This window comes from Microtus pennsylvanicus, chromosome 7, assembly GCF_037038515.1.
Source record: "Microtus pennsylvanicus isolate mMicPen1 chromosome 7, mMicPen1.hap1, whole genome shotgun sequence".
In the NCBI taxonomy this organism is placed as follows: Eukaryota; Metazoa; Chordata; class Mammalia; order Rodentia; family Cricetidae; genus Microtus; species Microtus pennsylvanicus.
This window is the reverse complement of record NC_134585.1, coordinates 76,053,819-76,078,694: the sequence shown is the minus strand read 5'-3', so window position 1 is coordinate 76,078,694 and position 24,876 is coordinate 76,053,819. Positions and strand designations below refer to the sequence as shown.

The window sequence follows — 24,876 nt, the reverse complement described above, 5'->3', positions numbered from 1 at the left end:
TTTACCCAGTCTAAAGATGCAACTGAAGTTTGCAGTGGCCAATCATGATAACTGTAGGGGCAAAATTAATTACCCCCCACCCCACCCCCGTGTAGGTTTAGACCCTGTCTGGGGCCAAAAGAACATCTTCTTGAAAGCTGGGTTGGGAAAGGAAGCAGGTTAAACTATAGTTTTGCCTCTTTGCCCTCTGAGTTGATCGTACCTACCACATCCCTACTAACAGGACAGACATGGCTCACATGCACTGGCAATGTGGGTGAGCACACAGGAGGGAGGCAAGGAGCAGTGGTACATCTGGCAGTCACCTCTCACACCGGGATGGTGGTGTTGTCTGTCACTGAAGTGCTGGTCCAGGCTAGCCAGCTTACAGAATCTAGCTAGCTGCTTGGCAGGGACAGAGGGGTAGGCCCAGAGACTGGGGTTCTGAAATGCTGACCAGTGAGAAGCAGAGTGGACAGACAGCTGCTGCAGCCTGAAGAAGGTTCAGACACTGTAGGGAGGAACCTGCGATAGTTCATACAGGTGCCAGTGACTCTGAGGGGGTCTTCCCTAAGAGTGGAGCATCACCTGGAAGATGACAGTCATCATCAGGAGAATCCTAGGCCTTTGGCCTGCTTACGTGGTTCAGAAGATTCAAGGGAACAGTTCAGAACACTTCCTGCTTTGTAGTTAGAAGTGCGGTTTAGGTTCATTGGGCCTGAAGCACTTGTGAAATTGTATCCAGCTTCAGACATACATTAAGACAGGGTTGCACTGTGTATCCCTGGCTCGCTTGGAACTCACTAGGTAGATCAGACTGGCCCTAAACCCACAGATACCTTCCTGTCTCTGCCTCCACAGTGCTGGGATTAATTAAAGGTGTGCCTGACTCCAGAGAACTTTTTTATAGATCTCACCAAAACGAATATGAAGGGAAGCTATGGTAACACCACTCCCCCTTCATTCCTTTTCTGTGCCTTCCATAAAAACAGAACTACACACACCTATCACCTCTCAGCTGAAGTCAGAAGACAGAAAAAGTTCCTGTGGGCTGGAATCAAATCTTGGTAGAGCTTTTTCTTCCTGGAAGCCTAGGAGAGGTGTTTTTTTTGTTTGTCTTTTCTAGCTTCTAGGGGATGCTCGCACTCCTTGGCTCACGTTTCCCTTCTATCATTTCTCTCTCTACGAGTTAACTGCCCGACAAGAAGCAACTTAAAGAATGAAGGAGTTTGAGGGGCCACAGTCCTGCATGGCAGCGCTTGGTAGGGGAACATGGGGGCTGCTTGCTCACCTTTCAGAAAGCAGAGACGGGGCCTGGAAGTCCCCCTGATGACTCACTCCCTCCAGTTCCCCCAGCTGGTTCTCACTTCTCCTCCTTCAGAGACAGGGGCTCTTGATGTAGCCCTGGCTGTTCTGAAACTATGTAGACCGGGCTGGCTTTGAACCTACAGAGATCCTCCTGAGTGCTAAGATTAGGGTGTGTGCCACCACACCTGGGCTCTAGATCCACATTCTTAAACAACAGTGCAACCACTTGGGTGTACACGAATGCTTGGGAAATCTGTACTGAAAACATAACACGGCCAGGGCCCAGTTTCCATGACATCACTAGCAGCACTCTTTCCCTGACTTCTGCCTTTCTTTATAAACATATGTAGGTGCACATGCCTCTGGAAACCCGACAGCCTTGGGTGCCATCCACCTCCTCTGAAACATGATCTCTCATGGGCCTGGAACTCACCAAGAGGACACACTGGCTGGCCAATGAACCCAAGGATCCTCCTGTCTCTTCCTTCACAGTGACTCAGTTTTAGTATCCTGGGGATCAAACTCAGGTTCTTCTATTTGCTGAATGAGACATTACCCTAGTTCTCACCTTTGAAAGACTCTCACGGTTACACTGTGTGACGCAGGCCTTCTGGATAATCAAGGATGCAATCACCCTATCTTAGGGCCAGCTGCTAAGCCGAGTTAACCCTATCCACGGTCTTCACTTTCCTCACCAGTCACAGCACATTTGCAGATTCTGGAGATCAGGTATGAAGCGTGCGTTTTGGGGGATGTTGGTCTAGTGACCAGCACATTTCCCTCAACCCAGCCGAGCAAGCACTGTTCGCTATGCATGTGTGGTATACTTCTACACTCTCAGTGCTCCCAGACACAGACATGGAACAATGAGCACACTCATTTCTCCGGCCTTCTGGAGTCATGGGATTTTGTCTCTTTCCTCTCTAAGGCTCTTCCACAGACACCAGAGATCCTCTAAGTACTGACTTTTCATCTTCTATTAACTTGGAAATACTTCAGCCTGATGAGGAGCAGCATATAGCGTTGAGTTCAGCAGCGGCCTTGAGCCAGGTGTTGGTTCCCGTCAGGCGGCAGCTGACAGCCCAGTCTCCCTGCCGCTGCTCCACCGCTAGAGCGGGCTCGGGAGGCTCTGCCCGCCGCCGCCTCAGCAACAGCTGTAGTTCTCAGGGATGCTTCCTAGCACCGGAACTGCATGGCTGAGATGATGAGAATAATTGTTTTGTATTTTTAAAACCCCACAGTTATCGATCTTTATTATAGAAAACATATGTGTTCCTCCTTCTGTAATAGACTGCTCCTGACTGGGTATATGTAAATCAAAATCTTTGTAAATTGAGTCATATTTTAAATGCCCCAGGGGAGCTGGCTATTTAAAGGGATCCTGCTGTGAATCTTTCTGTCAAGCCAAGAGGCTGTTTGTGATGCTAATTTTCACCCCTTAATTTGCCTGTTTGGTAGGTTCACATTTTCATAAGGTCCCCCAAATTCGCAAGTCAAAGCAAAACACACCTGGATCCTGTATTTCAAGGGTGTCTTTCCGGGGAGCTCACAAGCTGTCAGGTGTATTGTCTCATTTGTCTCCCTAAGGAAAGCTTTAGGGGCAGTCACTACTATCCTCAAAGGAGGTGTAACTGTCTCTCAGCCCACCTCACAGGGGGTCCTTAAAAGGAGGAGTGAGCTCAGGGAGAGCTATTTATTTTCCAATTAACAATAGGTTTTGTTCCAGGAGCTCTCTTCAAAGCCCAGAATGTTCTTTTTTGCTTGCTTCTGAAATCACTGTCCCCATAGAGAAACTGAGGAATCACGAAATTTGGTGCTTCCATGCTTTATGCGTTGAGATTAGATGAGGAACTGGTCAATGTGACCACAACTAACGCCCTGCCGAGCAAGTCATTAGTGAGAGAGACAGACAGACAGACAGACAGGCAGGCAGGCAGGCACCATCATCCAGCAGGTGTGTGTAACCCACAGCCAACAGTCGCTATGAATGAGACCCAACACAAACTTACTTAAAACATTAAGATTTTTGCCACGGCATGGTGGCACATCTTTAATCCTGGCACTAGGAAGGTTGAGGTAGGTTGATATCTGAGTTTGAGGCCAAACTGGCCTACATAGCAAGTTCCAGCACAGCCCTCGGAGCTACAGAGAGAGAACCTATCTCAAAAGACAGTACAACTAAAAAACAAAAAAAAGGTATTTTGTTTTATTGTTGTTATTTTTGTTTTGTGACTGGATTGTTAGGTTCCATTTGTTTACTTGTTTTGAGACAGGGTCTCACTGTCTTACTATGCAGCCCAGGCTGGCCTAGAACAGAGGCTCCTGCCTACGGTTGAAGGCATGCACTATCAGGCCAGGCCGATTTTGTGGTTCTTGAGCATGAACTTCGTAGGTGATGATGTCATGTCCCAGTATCAACATGCTGGACGCCCTTGATCGGGAAGCATGCGGAGACACCATCACTGTAGGGTCCTTCAGCTCACCCACAGTTCTCTGAAGAATCTTAAAGATGTGGCATCACTCAGTCTATTCATAAGGTCAAGTAAAGTTTGGTCTTAACTTTTTGTAGGACAAGTAAACAAATTAGTGCTTTTCTAAAAGTGACATGGCAGGTGAGTGACAGAACAGGGACACTGATCCAAGTCTGTCTCTTAATAACTGTGACATGTAAGGCAGCCGTTTAGAATTTACAGTGTGCAGCCCAGCATGTGTGCTTAAATAATTTCAATTATGAAGGATTTTCAAGTTTAGGTGTTCAATTAGGGAGCTCAACTTATGTAAATGGCACTCTTTCTCCCAACAGAAAGAAAACAAAGCCTTGTGGGCACTGCCGAAAGCAGAGCTGGCAGCTGTATCACGGACTTTGACATAAACACCCTTTCCCCAGCACTGAACGACTGGGAAGGTCCTGATCAGACTTTCCTGGAGAAGAACCTCCGGCACTTCTCTTGCTGGGCATGGGAAGGGTACTGGTCTGTATGGACCCTGAGATCTTCACAGATGTAGAACGGAGCACGGAGTCCCACTCTTGTCTTTTAGACTGATGCTGCCCTTCCAGGCATCTGCCATTCTTGTTTGTCCTGAGCCATGTGACAAGCTGGGCTTGGGAGCATCTGGAAGGCCTCCACATGAGCAAGCCGGTGGGTGATGTGGTCATCAAACTGCCTTCTAAATACCTGTGTTTCTGCTGCCGGCTTTGGTTGGGGAGCTTCTTTCTGCAATGGGTAACTATTACTTCAGAGACTCATAACCTGCCAACATGCCTAGACATGACTGCTGAGAGCACAACCCTACATAGGACACACACTATGGGAATGAAAGTAGAAGCAAAGACTATTTGGGAAGGGGTCCAGAATCAGCAACAGCCAGAGGGAGACGAGAGAGGGTAATGAGGGTGAACATGACCAAAAATATGTTTGAAAATTCATAAAGAAACCTAATTATAGAAAAATTAGTACATGCTGGGGAATTGGCTTAGAAAGTATTCACTGTACAGGCACAAGAACCTGGGTTCAAATCCCCAGAAGCTACGTTTAAAGAACAAAAAAATAGCTGTGTGTGGTATCATGCACGCTTGTAACCCCTGTACTGTGAGGAGGTGGACACGGAAGGGTGGCTGGGACTTGCTACCTCCAGGTTCAGTGAGAGTCTCTGCTTTGAGAGAATGAGGCTGAGAGCAACAGAGCAGGATACAGGTACCATCCTCTCACTCCTGTGTGTACATCCTCAGACACACTGATGTTGAACGCGACTTCGCAGGTCCAGTAGTTAGCTCATCCAGAGGCAACACCGAAGATGCTCAGCTGCAAAACCACACAAAGGGATGCTAAAAGCTGAAAGGGGACAAGAAGTGACAAGAAAGCCTCTGGTTTCCTTTCATCCACCCCATTCACCACCAAGGTTTATAAATCTTTAAAGATCCAGCCCTGAAAGCAAGTAGGCCAAGCCACTGAAGGAGTAGACTTGGAATGAGGTGTCTACTTTCCTTCAGTTTCTAATTTGGGGCCTATAACATCATTCTTGCCTTTGTTAAAGACCTTGGGGCTGCTGGAAGAAAAGAAATTTAAGTACAGAAGCCACGATAATAGTACTGCTATTAGCAGGAGTGGCTTTGGCAAGAAGCCTTGGCCACCCGGACTCTAGAGGCCTAAGTGACTAAATGGGAGGCTTGAAGTGACTCAGAGGATCAGATCTCTTAGCCAAAGAGAAGCTGGGAAATTGCCATTAAACCCATAAAGGTTTCTGGGGCAGGGGTCCCTCCTTCTCACTGGCCCCTGTGCCACCCTTCCCTGCTCTAGGATGCCTGATTCCTGGACACGGTTTAATTCCTCTCTCCCTGCCTCCTTGGGGGAGGTTAGGTGGTATGGGTCTCTCAGGACTTCCTTCAGCATGTGACAAGACAGCATGGAGAGAGACAGCAGACACAGGGAGGGTCTCTGGACCGTAAGCACTCTGCTGGGTGCCCACACTGAAGCTGGGCCCAGTCTAATTCATGCAGTACCCAGGACCTCAGTACCTCCCAGCTCTGAGAGCAGCCTGGACATCCTTCTGCCTCACGACTGCTTAAGGTTAAGTTCTGATATAGAGATCCGGATAAAACCGGAGCACTGAAAGAATCCTTAAACTGACCCTGGGAATCAGGTGCTTGGACTCAACCCCGCCCCCACCCCCACCCCCACCCCCATCTGGGTCAGCAGACTAGGGCATAGGCCATTTCCCTGCCCTGAATCTCGGTTATTGGACAGCAGCAAAATGATGTTCTCATCTACTCACCTGCGGAAGACGTGTGATGCCAGAAACAGACTAGAGAGAAGACGACAAGAAGACACAGTGCCCCGCATGTTACATGTTATCCTCCGGACCCCCCACTCCCTCCACCTGGAGGACAACAGTGAGCAACAGCCCCAGCTGGAACCCATGCAACTAAGTACCACAGTAACGGCTCCTAGCTCTGTGGCCAAGCCCTGTGGGGTTGAGGGAAAAAAAAAAGGCGTGTGGGAAGACTTTCAAAGCCAAGTGTCCCCACTGCACCTCACAGCTGTCAGAGCCTGTACGGCACAATAGTGAAGAGTTACAAATTTGCAGTCAAATCCTTGGTTTGAAACCTGCCTCCACCACTTCCTAGCGATGTGACTGAGACTAGTCTGGCACTGTGCGATCCCAGTTAGCCTTACCTGTCGAAGGCGGTGGATGAAGAAGGTGGAGTGAGATGTGAAAGGCATGGTACCAGCAGGTGAGAAGGGCCTACACCTGCTCAAACGCTGACGGTACACACCACTCCTGAGGCGGCTCGCCTCTCTGGGATCTCTCCTGAAAATGTGGAAAAGGGTGTGCTGGTGGAGCGGGGACAGCTCTGAGTTACCCGGCAGCTCCTGGAGCTGGGGACTAAGCCCCAGATTGTAAGTTTTCATACAAGAAACAAAAACCAAAACAAAGCAGAACAAAAGCAACCGACCAACAACAAAACTGACAATAAACAAAGGCAGGTGAAATCTATGAGAACCAGGGAGCAGTTCTGTGTAAGCCACACAACTGTACGACTCTCCTGTGACCACAGCTGAGAACATGACCAGCGGGGACAACATTTCCAAGCAGCTGTCAACTCAAAACTCTATGGACATTGCCAAGACCAGGCCACAAAATCCATCACCATCAAACAGCAGGTAGAGCCAAGGGACACCAGAGCCTCGGCCACCACAGGGGGGACATGGGTGTAATGTGCTTAGAACGGGTGGTCGCCGTATCCTTGGCTATCTACATGGCCTTACATAGATGTACTAGACACTGTTTGGGGTCTATTCCAAAAAATAAGAAAGGGTGAAAGTTACAAATCACTCTAGAAGAACACAGAGATGTTTTTATCTTAATTACTTGCTTTCTTCTTCCCCAGCTCGTGTTTTGGAAAGCCAGTGCCAGGAATGCAGTATGTAAGATGGACCGTATCTAGTACAGCAGCCTTGAGCTGGAAGCAGAGGATTCTGGGGCCAGACAGTTCTGGGTTCAGATCATAGCACATTACCTCTGCTATGAGCGGTCTTATTTAACCAACTAGGTTAAGCTTGCTAAACTTTAGGTTTTCCCCTTTGAACTGCTGTTTTGATCCAGCAGTTCCTGAACTTCAGCATGGGTAAGAACCACCTAACCGGCAGGGTCTTCTCATGACAGCACGAATTCCCAGGAGATGGTGATGTGGCCAGGATTAGAGCCCTTGGCACTTTCATGGGCTGAACCTAACAAGCAGGGCAAAATCACCCTCTGTTTGATAGCAGTTGTAAAACAAGGAAGGACAGTGGAATTCCTTTGCCATGAGAATGGATTGCAAGTATGTGAAAGTGCCCTGTGAGCTTATAAAGCTCCACAGAATCACACTGGAGTGAATATGAGGATTATTATAAACATTAAAGGGCATGGCGTAGAATCTGCACTGCAGTGCCCAGCACATAGTAGGGTTATTAATACACAAAACCCACCAGTAACTAAAGATAGCCATTCACTCTATGTTGGAGATGCCAGCTTTTGTCATGTATTACAATAAAAAAATGGAAATAAAGTTATAACACAAGAAGCTCATATTGCAATCGTGGGTGGCAGGGGCCTCCTTCTCGGCTTCTGATCCAATTCATTATTCAAATCCTTTTACCGTGGTCTGTTCCATGGCTCAGTGCGGAAGCAGCTGTGGATCTTGATAAGAGGAGAAAGGCAGACTGTTTCCACTTTGCTCCTGGCAGTCCTCGGGCCTCCAACAGAACTTTCTTGCAAAATGAATAGGGCTGGCTCCCAGAGAGACCAATCTAATCTCATCTTGTCCACTCAGAAGATCCATATCAAACATCACAGACTGTCTGACTGCAGGCTTGCAGCAGAGGGGGCATCTAATTCCATCTGGGTTTGCATCTGCCTTTCAATGACCATGCAAGGAGCCGTCAGTGTGTGGGAGCAAAACATAACCGGCTGGTGTTTAAACTGCTCCTGTCTTCGGGGTTCTTTAAAGAGCCCCAAGACGAAATGATGACAGAAACAGAGTAAGTATGAGAGGGTTTAATATCACAGCCTCCTCTAAACGGCCCAGGATGGACTGACAGCCCAAGTTCCACTGTTTAGAGTCTCCATATTCTGATCAGATTACCATGCTATGCCGAGAGACCTAATTTACTAATTCCCGGGAGAACTTGAAATTACTTTAAAAGGGGAAAAATAAGTCCCTGGTTACTCGTATTTGAACAGTACGCCATTTATTCCCTCAGCCATTTTCTGAAGGCTTGGCCTACTTCAAATGAAATTACTGGTGAGGTTGGTTACCTAGCATTTTCTCTCCTTTTTTCAGCTAGTCAATATTAACAGAAGCCTAAAAACATGAACAGTATAGAATATCTAAAACTTCAAAAATACTCTACATTTCTTATGGCCCAATCTGGCTACACTATCAAGAGAACCTTCAGATCCAACACAATATTTACAAACTGATGGTCACTGCCACACACGCTTTGAAACTAAGGGATGCGACATGAAATACCCGGTTAGGTCAACTCATGTTTGTGAAATCAACATTTGAACTGTTAGGTACTTTTTCTTTTTTTGCACATTGGTTCTCCATGATTCTAACCATATTTTAACACCCATTAGCATATATTCTAAGTTGACTTGGTAACAAGGGGAGAAGCCTGCACACCAGTAAGATTGGGACTGGGTACACTGCTTTGGAGTTGAAACTCCAGATCCAAGAGAGGTCTTGGTGAACCAATGGGTTCATTGAGCTTACTTACTGGAACCTGGGAGACCAACAAACGGTAGTACCAGCTCAAAGTCCAACCCCAACACGGACGACCTATCTAAGGCTGTAGAGTCTGGGTTCCCCCTGCAGATAACACTCTATGTCCCATGTGTCCTACCATGTCCCAAGACTCCATACAGCTGGGGTGAGGAAATGTAAGAAAGAGGGAGAGGTCAGACTCTCAGGCAAGGCTCTAGTTACCCTCTCCTTATTCCCTCCAAGAAGTTATATTCAAAGTGTGACCTTGGGACTGGAGCGATGGATGAGGGGTTAACAGCACTTGCTGTTCTTGCAGATGATCCAAGCTCAATCCCCAGGCCCCACATGGCAGCTTAGAACTATCTGTAAACTTCAGTTCCAGGGGATCTGATGCTCTCCTCAGGCACAGAAGCACACACAGACACGTACACACGCACGTATGCACAAAAGAAAACAAAGAAATCTTATTATTTCTTATTTAAAGGAAAGGTGTTGGGGCTGGAGAGATGGCTTAGGAGTTAAATGCAGTTGTTCCCAGCACTCACAGAGCCAGGGGCTCTGATGCCCTCTTCTGGTCTCTGTGGGCATCAGGCATGCACAGGGTGCACATACATACACACATACATTCAGGCAAAATACCCATACATAACAGTCTTACAGCTGTGAAGCAATCTTGGTATACTGTAAAGATGAATTACTCTTATTGGTTAATAATGGGCCGATTGGCCCTACAGCTGGGCAGGAAGATATTGGGCAGGAAAGCCAAATTAAGAAGGACCCTGGGAAGAAGGGTGGAGTCTGAGGAGTGGTCAGGAGACACCCAGCATGAGAGGCAGAGTGAGCAGGATGGGAAGTATGTACATGAGTAGGCAGCACAAAGATTAATAGAAAGGGGTTAATTATTTGGGAACTGGCTGGTGGGACACATAGAAATTCTGCCTAAATCTTACTACACAGCCTTGGCTGTTCTAAAACTCTCTACGTAGACCAGGGTGGCCTTGAACTCTCAGAGCTCCACTTGCCTCTGCTTCCCAAGTGCTAAAATTAAAGGGAATTAAAGTCATGCACCACCATACCAGACAAAATTAATAAATCTTTATTTTAGTTTTTTGGTTTCGATTTTTTTCAAGACAGGATCTCACTATGTAGTCCTGGATATCCTGGAACTTACTCTATACACCAGGAAACTCAGAACCTGTCTCTACCTCCCAATTGCTGGGATAAAGGTGTGTGCTACAATGCCTTGCTAAAACTAATAAGCTTTAAAAAACAAACAAACAAAAAACCCAAAATGCCTGAACTTGTGTGGGTCTCCTGAGGTGGCACTCATGTTTTCAAGATGTGACAGCCATGTCAAGCCTGAAGAGACTTCCACAAGTGCTGACCAGATTCACACACCCATCCATCTCCTCTCATCTGAACAGCCTGCCTTATTTTACTTTTTTCTCTTGTTAACCATATACCTAAGTACACTTTATAAATTTCCTATAGCAAATGTCAACACCAATGACTAATAAATGCAAAGGCAGTAAGTCAAAACCTGTCAAGAACTAGACTGGGAAAACACTGCAGAGTGGTGGTGATGCAGGACTTCCTGGTGACAATATCTGAGATCTCGGGTGACACTGAACACCAAGTCACCCTGGAAACTGTCACTCACCATCAATGCAGCAGCCACACCCCCGCCCCACAGCTGATAGCTTGTGCTCCAGGTAGGGGGCTGAGACACTTCAATAGTAGAGAGCGGCAAGAATGCCAAGGGAAAGGGGGTTATCCAAGAGATATGACAAAATGGTTTCAAGTTAGAAAGTCTAGCTAAGTGATACTGGTGGGCCAAGAGGGCAGGGTGAGGAGAGTAGGGGATGGGAACAGAAGAGAGAGGAGGGACATTTCCCCAGAAGTTGGGGGTGGGTAGGCGCTGATTAACTAAAGTCAAAATCTACCTGGTCTGCTTCATTAAAATGCACTCCACACTGATTTACAGACGCTCACACACATTTACACATGCGTGTCACACGAGCACTAGAATTCATTTCTAACAGATCGGAACCATCAGGGTCTATTTCATAGACAGCACTGCAAAGGTCGCCATGTCATATAACCTTGAATTTGACCAAATGACACCCAATTCGTCAAATCCCTGCTCTAGGAGATTCCCGAGGAGCCAAGGTGGCTCTCCTCTCAGGAGACTGTCCAAGAGCAGTTTGCCTCGCAGACAGCAACTCTGCCTGCAGAGCATGGATGCAAAGACTTAGCAGCACCTGCATTAAAACAATGACGCAGAAGCATGTGACCCTCCTGAACCAAGTCTCATAGACGGCTTAGGTACCAGAGAGTCCTATAATAAAGGCTCCCGAGACCACAGCAATGTCTGCAAACGATGGCTGGAAAAGCTGGCAAGATAACTTACCCAGACAGTCTCTGAGCACAATTTCAACATAACTTAAAACACTAGCTATATATTAGGGAACTGGGCTTCAGTTAAGCTCTCTAGTGCTTTCAGAGTTTAAGAAAATTTCCTTTTATTAAAAAAGAATTGCCATCTACAAACTACTGTGTATCTAACTATGCAAATACAACATCAAAATACTCTGATAAATTCCCTGATGGAGCTGACAATTTTACGAATTCCCAACAGGACATATAATGAGGAAGATCAGTAGTTTAAATTATAGGCATTAGCTGAGTTTTCAGGATAGAAAGTAAAGCTCAGCATTTAAAAAGTCTGTAATGTATAGTCTTGTGGGTTTGATAATTTGAATCCAGTCATCGGGAGTCCAGAAGCAGCAGGAGGTTAGGGACCATAGGACTGTACCGGGGACACAAAAGCAGCTTCCATGCAGGACTTCAAGTGTTGCTATCAGATATATTTAAGTGACACTTTACAGAATAAAGCCGGTAAAAACCAAATATATCCTCCCACGATATTTAAAACACAATGATTTATCAACAGTTGCCATTTCCCAGCAATAAGAAAACAGTTGGTACAAGCTCAACACAAAGCTACCCCTTGTCTTGTAGGAAATAGACATAGATATAGAGAGATACATGTACACATATACATTATCTTCAAAATTCAAATCTGTTAGTTTGTTTTACTATCATATAAAAACAATCTCTCTATGGTCAAATTACTGAAAAAAACACAAAGGCTAAAAAAAGGAAAAGCACATTTGCCACGTTTAAAAAATACACATCGATTCAGAGGTTCTATTTATTTGATTATAAAGTTATATACTCTAAGGACTCAGACTCCTAGGATTAAACTGAATCAAACAGAAGCAAATCCACCTTTTCCCAGTCCTTGGAAAGGACACTCTGAACCCATTCACTCCAAAAAGAGATAAAAGAAATGTCCCAATTTTGAACTGGTAAATTAGGAAAACGCGGTCACCTGGAAGCGATGGACATAAAATGGAAGGACCCACAGGTGACACTGAGGCAGAACGCAGTTCTCGGGTGGGAATCTGGGAGCTCTGGGTGGTAGAGAAACTCACTGGGAATCTGGGTCAGACACAGCCACGGCTTCCTCGTGTGACTTCTCACAGCACAGGGGCCCGCAGCTCATGTCCACACTCATGCTGTCTGTTTTGTTTTTTGAGACAGGGTTTCTCTGTGGCTTTGGAGCCTGTCCTGGAACCAGGCTGGTCTCGAACTCACAGAGATCCGCCTGCCTCTGCCTCCCGAGTGCTGGGATTAAAGGTGTGCGCCACCATCGCACGGCTATGCTGTCTGTTTTGTAAACGATAGTTTAACTGGGCCATAGCCATGGTCATCGGTCTCTACTGTTTGTGAAGTTTCCCTGCAACACTGAGAGCTGAGGCTGCGACAGATGAGTATTTCCTCTAGTCTTTTACGAGAACAGCTTCTGAGACGCCCCAGCTAGTTTACTACGTGTTACCCTAATTACCTAAAAGACTTTTGCTACGACTCCCAAGAATAACCTCAGATTTACTCAACAGCCAAATGTATACCTGAAAATAGTTCTTTAGCTTTGGGGTGGGGGAGAAAAGAAAAAACAAAATTAAAAAAACTTTGTTTTTAGCAGCTACTTGGAAACTTTCGCTGGGAAGGAGGGGTAGGGAGGAAAGGAAAAAACGCTGCTATGTTCTCTGAACATTTTCATGTTGGTGGGCAGGGCGACACTGTCATTCCTTTAGTCTTTATAAGTGCTTTCTATGCAGTGCTTTTTGCCCCTTTTATTAAACAATAAATAACCTTTAAAGCCTTCTGTTGAAAATGCTTTGTTTGATGAGGTGCTGTGCAGGAAAGTATAAACATGTAAGTAGGTACTCCCCTTTAGAAAGTCAGGCTGAGAGGACTCTGAATCTGCAGAGGGAGAAGGTGAAGAATTAATATGGAAATTTTAACTCTACAAAGCATACTTTAGAAACCATAGGTGTAAAACAACCACCATTTTTGACAAGGTCAAATGAAAACAGGGATGTCTTTCAAGTTTGAGGAAGAGTTTCATGCTCCTCGTCAGCTAAGAAAGATCCTGAGTCGCTGGAGTTCACAGGTGTTTCACATTTCAATAGTTGCCGAAGCACAGAAGATAAAACACGGAGAGGATAGTTATCAAACACAAACATACCAAGATAAAGGGTTTTTTTTTTTCTCATAAAGCTTAAAAGTTTTCGTTGTTAAAAGAATGGAAAGTACGAAACTATATGCTAGAGATAGTTCCATTCAAACCCACTGGACAGTTCCCAAGTGCTCTCACCATGCCAGCCTAGTCCTCACAACAGCCCTGTGAGGTAGACACAGCAGCTAGTAGTATCCTAATCTCAAGATAAGGAAACTGAGGCAGAGAGAGGCCAAGTGACTTGCCTAACATCACACAGCTAGAAGACACAGAGCAGGAACCAGTGATGAAATGCTTAGGCTGTCTAGTACTCTTTCGTTATAGCTACTGCCTCGGGGTGAGTAATGTTCTCTATCAAAATTGGAAGGCTTCGTTAGTTCATTTCAGTGACATCGTAACAGTAAAGTTAAATGAGAAATACAAGAATAGCAGGTCTGATGACTTTACTCGACATAATAAAATTGGTGCAAAACCACTTCTGTCTACTTACTTGTAACTTTTTGGTCCAAATACATAAAATATGCAATATTTACAGCATTTTCCTTTTTTTCTTTTGTAAATGCAATGCTTTAAAACACATTATAAAGCACCGTAGTAAAAATAGTCTACAGGTAAAAGTCCAGAAGTAGGAAAATCCTACCGTATCACAGCTCACCGACGGATCGCACACCATATGGGATCACCGACACTTCAGTGTACTGGGTTACAGACAATTCATGGAGAAACAAATACTAAACTCACTTTTTGATAGTAATATGTGGAAATCCCTAAGAAAGCTTCAGATAATGCCAACATTCTTAGAAATCACACCCCAATATTAGATACTGGGGAGACAGGCATCAGGAATACTGCTTTAGCATTGTCTTTTTTTTTTTTACAGTGTTATTCATGGTTTTAAGTTGATTTCTTTAACACTAATGATCATCCAAAATATAAAGCCTACATAAATATGGGAAAACCCAACTACAGTAGAAATAGTTCTGAGAAACCATGATCAAACACTCCAATAAACTTTGTGAGACCCAATTCACAGAAACAAATCAGATAACGGCAAAGTTATTAGCACTATCCAGCAGAGGTGTGCAACAGAAACCTCTAGAAGGTGAAGTGGCAAACAGATTCATCTTCATCCAAAGAGAGGTGAAAAAAAGGCTTTATCAAAAGCAAGAGAATCATAGAACCTGTTCTGAAATGGTATTCAGCCTACTGATTCAACTTGCATGGGTGTATTTTAGGTGATGTGAGATCTCCCTCACCTGGAGGAGATTATAATTATCACGGAAATAAAAACAAAATAACAAAAAAATATCAATGCCTTACACTTAAAAACTCCTTAGAACACTGACATCCCATTCAGCATCTAGTTTCTTGACATTCATGTCTGTTCCCTAGCTCAGCCCAACGAGAACGGGCTCGGACACGTTATCAGCAAAGCAGGTGGGGAGCTGAGGACAAGGTGACGACGGAGCCCAGCTTAGTTCAAGACTGCCTTGGCCACACCTGTGCTCAGTTCGACTTCGGGTAAATCTTTTCATAGAAAAAGTTCTGTGTCAGGATATAGAGGTCTCCATCTTTCTCACGGACGGCATGGGCTCTGATGAACTGGAACTGCTCCAGGGCAAACTCATAGAACTCGTTTTCCATTTTCCAGATGTCAGACTGCTGCAGCTTTGCGATGGTTTGCTTGGTGGGCAGTTTCTTCTCTGTGGTTTTCCTAAGGTGGGATTTCTTTCCTACTTACAATGAAAAATAAGAAAAGTAAATAATTCTTATAGAATACACACAGACAATGCCTCTTTACTTGAAAAATGGCTTATGTTACCATGACACACCGAAGGGCAAGTAACATGCTGCCTTCTGACATTAATACAACCCAGCAAAAACCAGAAACTCAACATCAGCTGAGGCTTGCTTTGTTAGAGGGCGAAGACTTAAAAGAGGCAAGGAATGTCCACACAAAAAACACAGGCTCAACGCTGGGTGAGCGGAGGCTGTCACAGTGTTCTGAGGATCAACGCTGGGTGAGTAGGGGCTGTCACAGTGTTCTGAGGCTCAACACTGGGTGAGTGGGGGCTGTCACAGTGTTCTGAGGCTCAACACTGGGTGAGTGGGGGCTGTCACAGTGTTCTGAGGCTCAACACTGGGTGAGTGGGGGCTGTCACAGTGTTCTGAGGCTCAGGTCCTGGACTCGGCTTCTGCTGATCTGGGTCTAACTCAGATCAGGCTCATGCAGCGAGTGCCTTCACTTTGTTGAGCCATCTTGCTGGCCTTTGTTTATTTAAAAACTATGGTAAAACATGTATCACTAAACTCAATTCTACCATCATGGAGAACCGGGGGCAGGTGTAAGCTCTAGGAAGACTTTGAGTGATGGCATACTACTGAATTACTAAAAGGAAGCCATCAGTACAGGACTGACTCACAAAGGCCGGAAGGCACAGCATCATGACTGCTCATGTGTTCAGTATTCCCATCAGAGCCCATTCTAGAAAACTAGTCTAATTTATTATAGAGTCAACTTGTAAACAAACAAACAAGTTAGGATCTGCTTTAGAAAGAAACCTACTGTGTACATACCTGTACGATAGAGGTCTGTAGCACCCCGGAAAAACCGGGGCAAAGCGGCCTCGAGTAACATGATGAAGTCCTCCAGCTCTTCAGTCACTCCCACCAGGAAGTACTCATTAACTAGGTTATACTTAGCTTGATCCATAGCCCATCTGCTTCCCACGTTCCTGAAACCACAGAAAAAGAACTAAGCACTGGGTTGTAAAATGGGTTAAGTGTTCTCATGCTTCTGACCCTCCGTGTTATGGAGGAAGTAGGTGAACACACAGCTACAGCTACAGCAGACATAACAACAGCATCTTAGGGAGGTACCAGTTTCCAACTTCCTTCCACATCCTGCTCCCGCTCCCATGTAGTTACTTAGACTCTACTACAGGGTTCTGAATATGAACACATTTTAAGGACAATTTTAAATATTCACGTTTGTGTTATATATATTCTCTTTTCTGACTTGGTGTGCATTCATGCTTTAAACTACTCTAAAACTTTTTTTATTCTGAGAGCCCCTACGGTAAAGGCGAAGCGATTTGTATTTAGTGTTTATCTGAATCTGTAAATTCTGTTTCTTTTCTTTCCATAAACTTTAGTATTTTCTGAAATACCAGAAAGAGAAAATAAGTAAGAAACAGCTCTACAAAAATCTCCTTGTTTACAGTGTCAGCTCATACATCGACAGGCTTCATCCGACACAGACTACACCTCTGGGATCTAATTAGCACTAACGTTCTTCCTGCTTTGCTCTGGCTCTGCATCTTAAGTGCCAATGTGACCTGCGGTGGTGCCTACACTTTGTGTTTTCTCAACTATTTGAAGAAAGTCAAAACCACAGACCAAGAAACCGGATGTGGTAGTACATTTCTGTCATCCTGGAATTTGGAAGGGAAGACAGGAGGGTCAAGAGTTCAAGGCCAGCCTGTACTACAAGAGATTCTGTCTCTAAAAAACCTAAAAAGGAGAGGATGAGGAAGTAGATTAGTTGATTTCTAAGATCTCCCCAATATATTTCATTGTGTATGAAATATATAACTACCCTCTCTAATTAAAACTCAACTACGCAATACTTTTTATTATTCAAAAGCAAGGCTGGCAAACTTTTTGTGACAGGTAGAGAGTAAATAGTCTACACTTTGCAGGCTATATGGTTTAAATCACATTATTGAATTCTGCTATCTCGGCAGACAGTAAATGCACCATCATTAGTGCTGTGCTCTAATAAAGCTTTATTCACAAAGAACAAGTGCTCGCCCATATTTAGGCTATAGGCTGGGTTCCTTTCCAGAGGAAATGTCTAAAACCTGAACAGACACTTTCCCAATGCTTCTGATTCATCGTCAACAATGACACTTTGGTCTACAAGTAGGACCTTAAACTTTATGTCAATTTCTGAGGCTCAAATAATTAAGAAATCCTTTGAATTTCCCAGTATAGTGTAAAAAATACTACTTTTGAATAGACTTTTTGTTTCTGTATTTTCTATGAAAACGACTGAATAACCAGTTATGGTAGTGCACGTCTGTATTCCCCACACCGGAGAACCCGAGGCAGAAGAATCTCAAGTTGAGGCCAGCTGGGGAGCTGGGTAGGCAGCCAGTGACCCAGTACTTGCCCAGCCTGTGAAAGCCCCAAATCTGGTCCTCAGCGCCTCAAAACAAAAGACTGACTAGAATAAATAAATATGTACAATTATTTTAAAACAGAACATTTTGGGGAAAGTTTTTATTAGTAAAATCTTTTGTACTTCATGCTCACTAGCAAACTAAATAGAACTCTACTTTAGAAGAATATTGTTAGATACTCCTGAACTCAAAATAAGTATAACAATAAAACCAGGTAAATACTCTGCCCACTAACTACTTTTATTTGATCTACTTGAAGCAGAAAGTTTAGGACAAAATAAGGTTTATGGAATGATCTCTTACCTTTAAGGTCTCTGCTGGAATACAGCAAAACAGAAGGCCAAAGCCAAAATAATAACTGCATTTGATAAAACACATTGTGAGGATGTGTACAAAATGCATCTTTTAAGAAATTTATGTGTAGACGACCACATTCCTGCTCGTGAGATGTGGGTACCCAGATATGGAAGACGAGCACCTTAATTAAGCTTATTTTCCTACCAGCACTCTGAGCTGTGGCCACAGAAGAATGGGATCTGAAGCCAGAGCTTCTCTGGAGCGCAGTCTGAGCCGCCCTCAGCCACACATTCATCGAAGGTCTGCAGCAAAGAGAAAAAGAGCACAGTCATCCAGAAACCCAAGCCTCAAGTTAAAAGACAGATTTTTATAATCTCTGTATATCTGTCTTTGAGAGTGTAGGCGTGCACGGCCATGGTGTCTGTATAATCGTCAGAAACCCTGAGCGCCAGTCCTTGTCTTATGTCCTGGTTGAGACGGGGTCTTTGCTCACTGCAGAGAATGTCAGACACCTGGCTCACAAGATTTCGGGACTGTTCCTGTCTTCAGTTCCCATCTCACCACAGAGCACGGCAAGTCCAGATGTGCTTCTGTGCCCAGTTTCACATGTGTTCTAGGGAACTGGCCCTAGGTCTTCACATGGCGTGGCAAGTGACTCATCTCTCCAGCTCGCAAACTTTTAATGTAACAAGTTACAGAGTAAATGGGTGCAAGCAGGTGGGTAAGTGAGGGCTGAACAGCTGTTCAGAGGTCAGAACACTCGTTCTTGCAGAGGACCCGGTTCAGGGCAGATGGAGGCTTACAGCCATGGTCCATCCTGCAGCTGTCAGTGCTGACACCTAGTGAAAAACCCCAAGAAGGCCACACTCGTTGTTCTGCCTTCCTGGTGTGTTTCCTGCTTGTGTTTGACTTGGAGCATCCACTCATACCATATTAGTCTGCTCCATGGGTTCTTAACTACTTTATGGTGCCCCAAATCGCTGTGACTTTACTAGAATGTTCTTCCCTGGTAACTGATTCTACCAACAAAGGTTATATAAGGTCCAGCCTTCCAGTTACACCTCTAGCTGAAAGTCATTTACTATTTTTGAGTTCTACACATTGCCTTGTTAATAACCAGCTCTCAAGAAGGGGACACACTCATCTGCATGTGTCGTCTTTATCTCCATAACAAGCTTCGTGTAGTTTTTACATTACACACATGCCCTAAACTATGGAGAGAGCTTGAGAAGGTCATGCCGTGTGCAAGCGCATTTGAGAACACACTGTACGGGGCTACACAACTGTCGGCAGTCAGTTAGTGTGTGCACAGCATCACTGCGGAGACCGTGATTGGGGATGGCAGAAGTACTAAAGACAAAGTGCTGGTGAGCACAAGAGACAGGGTCACAGGTGAGATAGCCCTCCAGCACTTCCCTGAATTTTCTTTATATGTGTGCAATTTGTCTAAGTGGACAACCTTGGCCTTGCCACTACATTACTTAGGCATTTCCCTAGGCGGACTGTGTGAGGGTGTGGACGATAATGAACTAAACCTCTGAAATTGTAAGCCAGCTTCAACTAAATGCTTTCCTTTCTAAGAGTTGCTGTGGTCCTGGTGTCTCTTCACAGCAACAGAAACCCTAAGACAAAAGTACCAACCAGGGCCTGGGGTGTTGCTGTCATAGGCCTGGCCATACTTTTGTTTGGAGGAATGTGGGCTGGGAGTTTGGACTGCAAAAGCAGCTGAATGCTTCAAGTGCTGCTATTAGTGAGAGCTGTGGGGGCAAGTAGAGTAAGAGTGAGGTGAACTGCTGGTGGCTGGGTCAAGAGGTTTCAGAGAAGAATATTAATGTGTGGCCTAGAGATTGTTGTGAAGAATGTGGCTGCTTTTTGACTTTTTCTGAAAAAGTCTGCCTCAGGCTGAGGAGTTTTGGCTTGTGTTGCCAGAAGAAATCTCAAAACAGCCTGTTACTGACTCTATTGTGTGGCTACTAGTGTTCACTCTTGTGCAAAAGTGAGCAAGCTGAGCAAGGAAAAGTACAAAGTGTAAATTTGAGGAAAAAGGGGGTACCAGAAAGTAGAATGGAGATAAATCTGTGTTTAAGAAGATAAACAGATTAAAAAATGGAATAAAGGGAGTGGTGACCTCAGGGCAAGAACCTACCCAGCTAAATTTCCAATTTATGAAAAGGAATTAAAGAAGTTTGGAGCCAGGTATTGTGGCATGCACCTTTAATCCCAGCACTGGGAAGGCAGAGACTGGTGTATCTCTGTGTTTGAGGCCAGCCTGGTCTACAGAGTGAGGTTAGGTCTAGGACAGCCAAGTTCAGGCTGTGAAGAAAATCATCAAAAACAAAAAGCTGGAGAAGATATAACTGAACAAGGGGGCCATATTCCAGCCCCAGTAAGCCACAGAACTTGGCAGCTTCAGCCACTGGTTCTGGCTTTAGAGCTAAAGGCAGAAGAAAGGACTAAGAAAAGCTGCTGAGGCCAGACATGTGTCAGGGGTGTCCCTGAATGGAGGCCTACAAACGTCACTGTGTGAAGCTGTGAAGTTGAAGCCTGGATTGCCTTGGAGAACCCAAGATATTGGAGATGCCAGAGCCGTGGGATACCTGCTGACAGGGAGTTGACCCAGTCCAAGAAGTGTGTTGCAGCTAACAAAGCTGAAAGGAGTTGAGATCTGAAGAGCATTTCGACATCAGACATGGAGATGTAGAGTCTGGAGTTTTCTATCTTGCTTTGGTCCAGTATTTAGCCTGCACCACCCTCCCTTTCCTCCATTCTGGACTGGCAATGTACATCCTGTGCCATTGTATGTTGGAAATATGCGATCTGCTTTGATTTTGATTGTATAGGGGATTATAGTTAAGACAGTACATGAGTCTCACAAGAGACTTTGAACTTTTAAATAAGTCTGAGACTGTTATAGACTATGGAGACTTTTGAAGGTGGACTCAATGCACTTTGCATTATGTCATTGCTACAAGCCTAGGAGGGCCAAGGGACGGAATGTGTTGGTTTGGATAGATATGGCCTCCATATTCATGTGCTTGAATGCTTGGCCCATAGGGCACTATTAGGACATATGGCTTTGTTGGAGAAGGTGTGACCATGTTGGAGGGAGTGTGTCACTGTGGAGACGGCATTGTGGCTCAGAAGAACAAGCCAGTTCACTTCCTGCTGCCTGCTGATCAGCATGTAGAACTCTCAGATCCTTCTCCAGCCCTATGTTTGCCTGCATGCTGTCATGCTTCCCACCATGACAATAACGAACTAAATGTCTAAAACTCTAAGTGAGCCCCAATTAAATATTTTCCTTTATAAGAGTTGCCATGGTCATTGTGTCTCTTCACAGCAATAGAAACCCTAACTGATGGAGGAAGGTCATTGGTTAAATAAAAAGAAACTGCTTGGCCCTCATTGGTTAGAAGATAGGTGGGAGGAGTAAACAGAACAGAACGCTGGGAGGAAGAGGAAGTGAGCTCAGACTCCACAGCTTTCCTCTCGGGGGCAGACGCCTCAGGGAGACGCCATGCTCCCAGCCCCCAGGCAGACGCACGCGATGAAGCTCCGACCCAGGATGGACATAGGCTAGAATCATCCCGGTAAGCGCACCTAGGGGCGCTACACAGATGATTAGAAATAAGCTAAATTAATATGTGAGAATTAGCCTAGAAGAGGCTAGATAGAAATGGGCCAAGCAGTGATTAAATGAATACAGTTTGTGTGTTGTTATTTCGGGCATAAGCTAGCCAGGCAGCCGGGGTGCTGGGGACGCAGCCACGCCGCTCATATTACTACACCTAAGAAAGAGGGTGAGATTTTTTTTTTTGTTTTTAGACACGATCTCACTGTGGATCAGGCTCCCTTGAATTCACAGAGATTTTCCAGCTTCTGCCTCCCAAGTGTTGGGATTAAAGGTGTTTAAATTAGGCTAGCCTGTAGCTATTCTTATGAGGGATTCTCTGCTGCATAACTGAAGTAAGAAGACTTGCTGACTGTACTGAAAGGGAGGGGCACAGGTACAAGGGAGGAAACATAAAGGGGGAAATATTACTTACTGAAAATAGACAAAGTGAGCTGAAAACAAGTTTGAGTGCATTAATTATTCTCTGCAGCTGACTAAAGACACTGAGTAGCTGCTTCCAGCCCCTGCTACCTTGACTCCCCTGAGCTTATGGGTCTGGTCTAGAACAGTGAGTCAAGGAAACTCTTTCCCCTTAAGTCACCTTCATCAGGGCATTTTGTTACAGCAACAGGACAGAGAGTAAGGCCTTCTGAGTTAGATTTCCTGACCAAAGCTTACTTTAAAAAAGTGGCTTTACCAAACAGGGTGGGCAATAAGCACATGTTATTTCTCCACTTATCTCTATTAGACCCCAATTTTTATGAAGTCCGTGGCTCAAGGAACTAAGTGCAACAGGTCAGGAAGTTTCTGATTTCATGCCTATTTCTAACAGGCCCAGCACATGGCATGTTCCCTATAGCTCAGGACTCTGCTTCTTCAGGCCTCTACCAGACTCGAGTGCAAGCCAGAAGACAAGTAAGTTACTAAATAAGCTCACCATCGTCACTACTGGTCAATGTGTGCACATGATCGTGTGTGTGAAATTCAAAGACATTAAACAGATTGGCTTAAGTATAAGAAAGCAGCATGGTAGGAGATTGTAATATTAAAAGTCTCCATAATTTACTATGTATACAATGTTCTATATGCAGACAACTCTGGGGATTTCATGCATACTATTTGAATTAAAACTGAATAATCATACCGGATGGCTATTTTAACTCAATTCTTTAATTAGCATCCTCCTGGTTCCTGTGTTCTTCAAGTATTTTAGTCTTTCAGGCAAACAAAATTTAGAAGACTTCAGATCTGTTTTTAGGCAGCAGCTTTAAATCTGCTATGGGACTCAGGCAGACTAAAGTTACCGCCCCAACTAAATCCTCCATAGGTCAAACTGTCAGCGTCTCTTGCAGGGTCAGTGTGGCCATTTTGCCTCGGGCTTGCTAATGGACTGAAGGCAGAAGGAATGTGGGCAACTTTTGGGTCACTTGCTCAGAAGGAAACAGCTTGCTTTCCCTTCCTTTTCCCAGTGGGGGAAGGTGGCCCCGTGGTGGCCAAGGAATGGCTCTACTCAGCAATGACATGCTCTTTTGTCTGCCAGGGCTACACTCCTGTACTCGGTGATATCTCCTTACAACAAGTCAACTGTGCCACTTGAAAGGAAATAACTTAGTGTCCTTGCCTGAAGGCTGCTCTGGTCTCGGGTGGCATCAGTCAGGCTTGGAGACAGGGTGAGCTCTCTATCTGAGGTCTGGAAGATGCTACTAAGCAGAGGCCGCAACCTCTTTACTCCAATCTACACGAAGTGCACAGGATAAATGGCCATCTCCAGACAGAGGAATCCACAGTAGCCTGTGTAAAAGTTAGTTTCCAAGTGAGAATAACATTTTAGAAATGTGTATTTGACACCGTAAGCCTATAAGCTGTCGCTGATAATGTCTGTAGCTGGGTTAATAAATACGAATTTTTGATACTGTATGATGAAAATGCAAGATGTCTGGAAACTTCCTGACTAAAAGGCCAATTTCATATACAGCATCAAACATATCAATGGATTTTAACTGTGAAAAGTTCACTGTGGCTCCACATCCTACACTTGGACCTTCCACTTGTCAAATTCAGTGTCATAGTAAAAATAGCCTCAATTTCTTTTCCAAATATTTATTTGCATATAGCTGGATTTCTTTATAGACTTTATCCAAAGGGAGGGGGGAGTGCAACTGATTGGACTGAATTAAAAAAAATATGAAAATCAGGATACCTTTATTAAATTAGATATTGGAAGATTTTCTGAAATGTAAAATGATGCCACTTTTTTTTTGGAAAGATGATTATTTAAACAAAAATATTCTTAGTTAACATGAGACAGTTTCCTAAAATGACCATTTAAAGACATTCTCTGGCTAGTGAGATGGCTCAGCAGGTGAAAGTGCTTGTCCCTAGACTGAGGACCAAAGTTTGATCCCTGAAACCCATAGTGAAAGGAGAGAATCAACTCCCACAGCTGTCCTCTGGTATGTGCACCCCCCCAAAAAAATAAATGGCAAAAATAAACAAGCTAAAATTTTCTATGTAAACGATGACACTTACATTGGTAAATATTAACAAATGGCTACATAAACAAAAGTTCTCCGGAGTCCTTACTCTTCTTTAAGATGTGTGTATACATGTGTGTGCTTAGCACTCAGGTGTGTGCACCAACCCACACATGCATATTGTACACACTTGCACATGTTTGCTGAGGCCAAGAGAAGGTATCTGATCCACTGGAGTTGTAAACTGCACAGCACAGGTACTGGGAACCAAACTGGGGCCCTCCATAAGTGTTTTTAACCTCTGAGCCATCTCTCTAGCCCTGGGAACCTTGAAAAGAATGTGACTAACTCAGTCTGGGAACATCAGAGACAAATCCATGGCAGAGGTAATGACCAAGTTCGATCTTAAATGTAAAAAAAAAAGAGCTTTTTAAAGAGAAGAAAAAGCACTCTAAACGTGAGGGACAACACGTGTGTAAAAAGTATGAAGCAATAATGAGTTCCACGGGCACGTGCATTTCACGTGGCTGAAACACTGGGCTGGGCATAACGGGTAACCAGGCTACAGAGGCAGACAGGTATAAGATCATATTAGATTGTGTCTCCTAAGCCTTAGGTAATTAAATAAATTCACATTTATTTATTATTTGTGGTGATATGAAGGATGTGTTTGTGTGTGTGTGTAT

The 24,876-nt window shown here is 44.6% G+C and overlaps 1 protein-coding gene across 2 annotated transcripts in view; it reads right to left on the bottom strand.

Moving 5' to 3' along the window:
- Window positions 1-12,209: 12,209 nt before the first annotated feature.
- Hs2st1 (heparan sulfate 2-O-sulfotransferase 1) overlaps window positions 12,210-24,876 on the bottom strand; it is a 122,985-nt gene continuing 110,318 nt past the window's right edge. Inside the window, exons 5-7 of one of the 2 annotated variants that reach the window (XM_075981170.1) lie at window positions 18,308-18,405; window positions 16,200-16,357; window positions 12,210-15,358 (exon numbers count right to left, since the gene is read on the bottom strand). In XM_075981170.1, the coding sequence (XP_075837285.1) occupies window positions 15,129-15,358; window positions 16,200-16,357; window positions 18,308-18,405 (486 nt within the window). In that variant the 3' untranslated portion in view covers window positions 12,210-15,128. The remainder of the gene's footprint in view (window positions 15,359-16,199; window positions 16,358-18,307; window positions 18,406-24,876) is intronic. The other variant, XM_075981171.1, reaches the window with a different exon arrangement.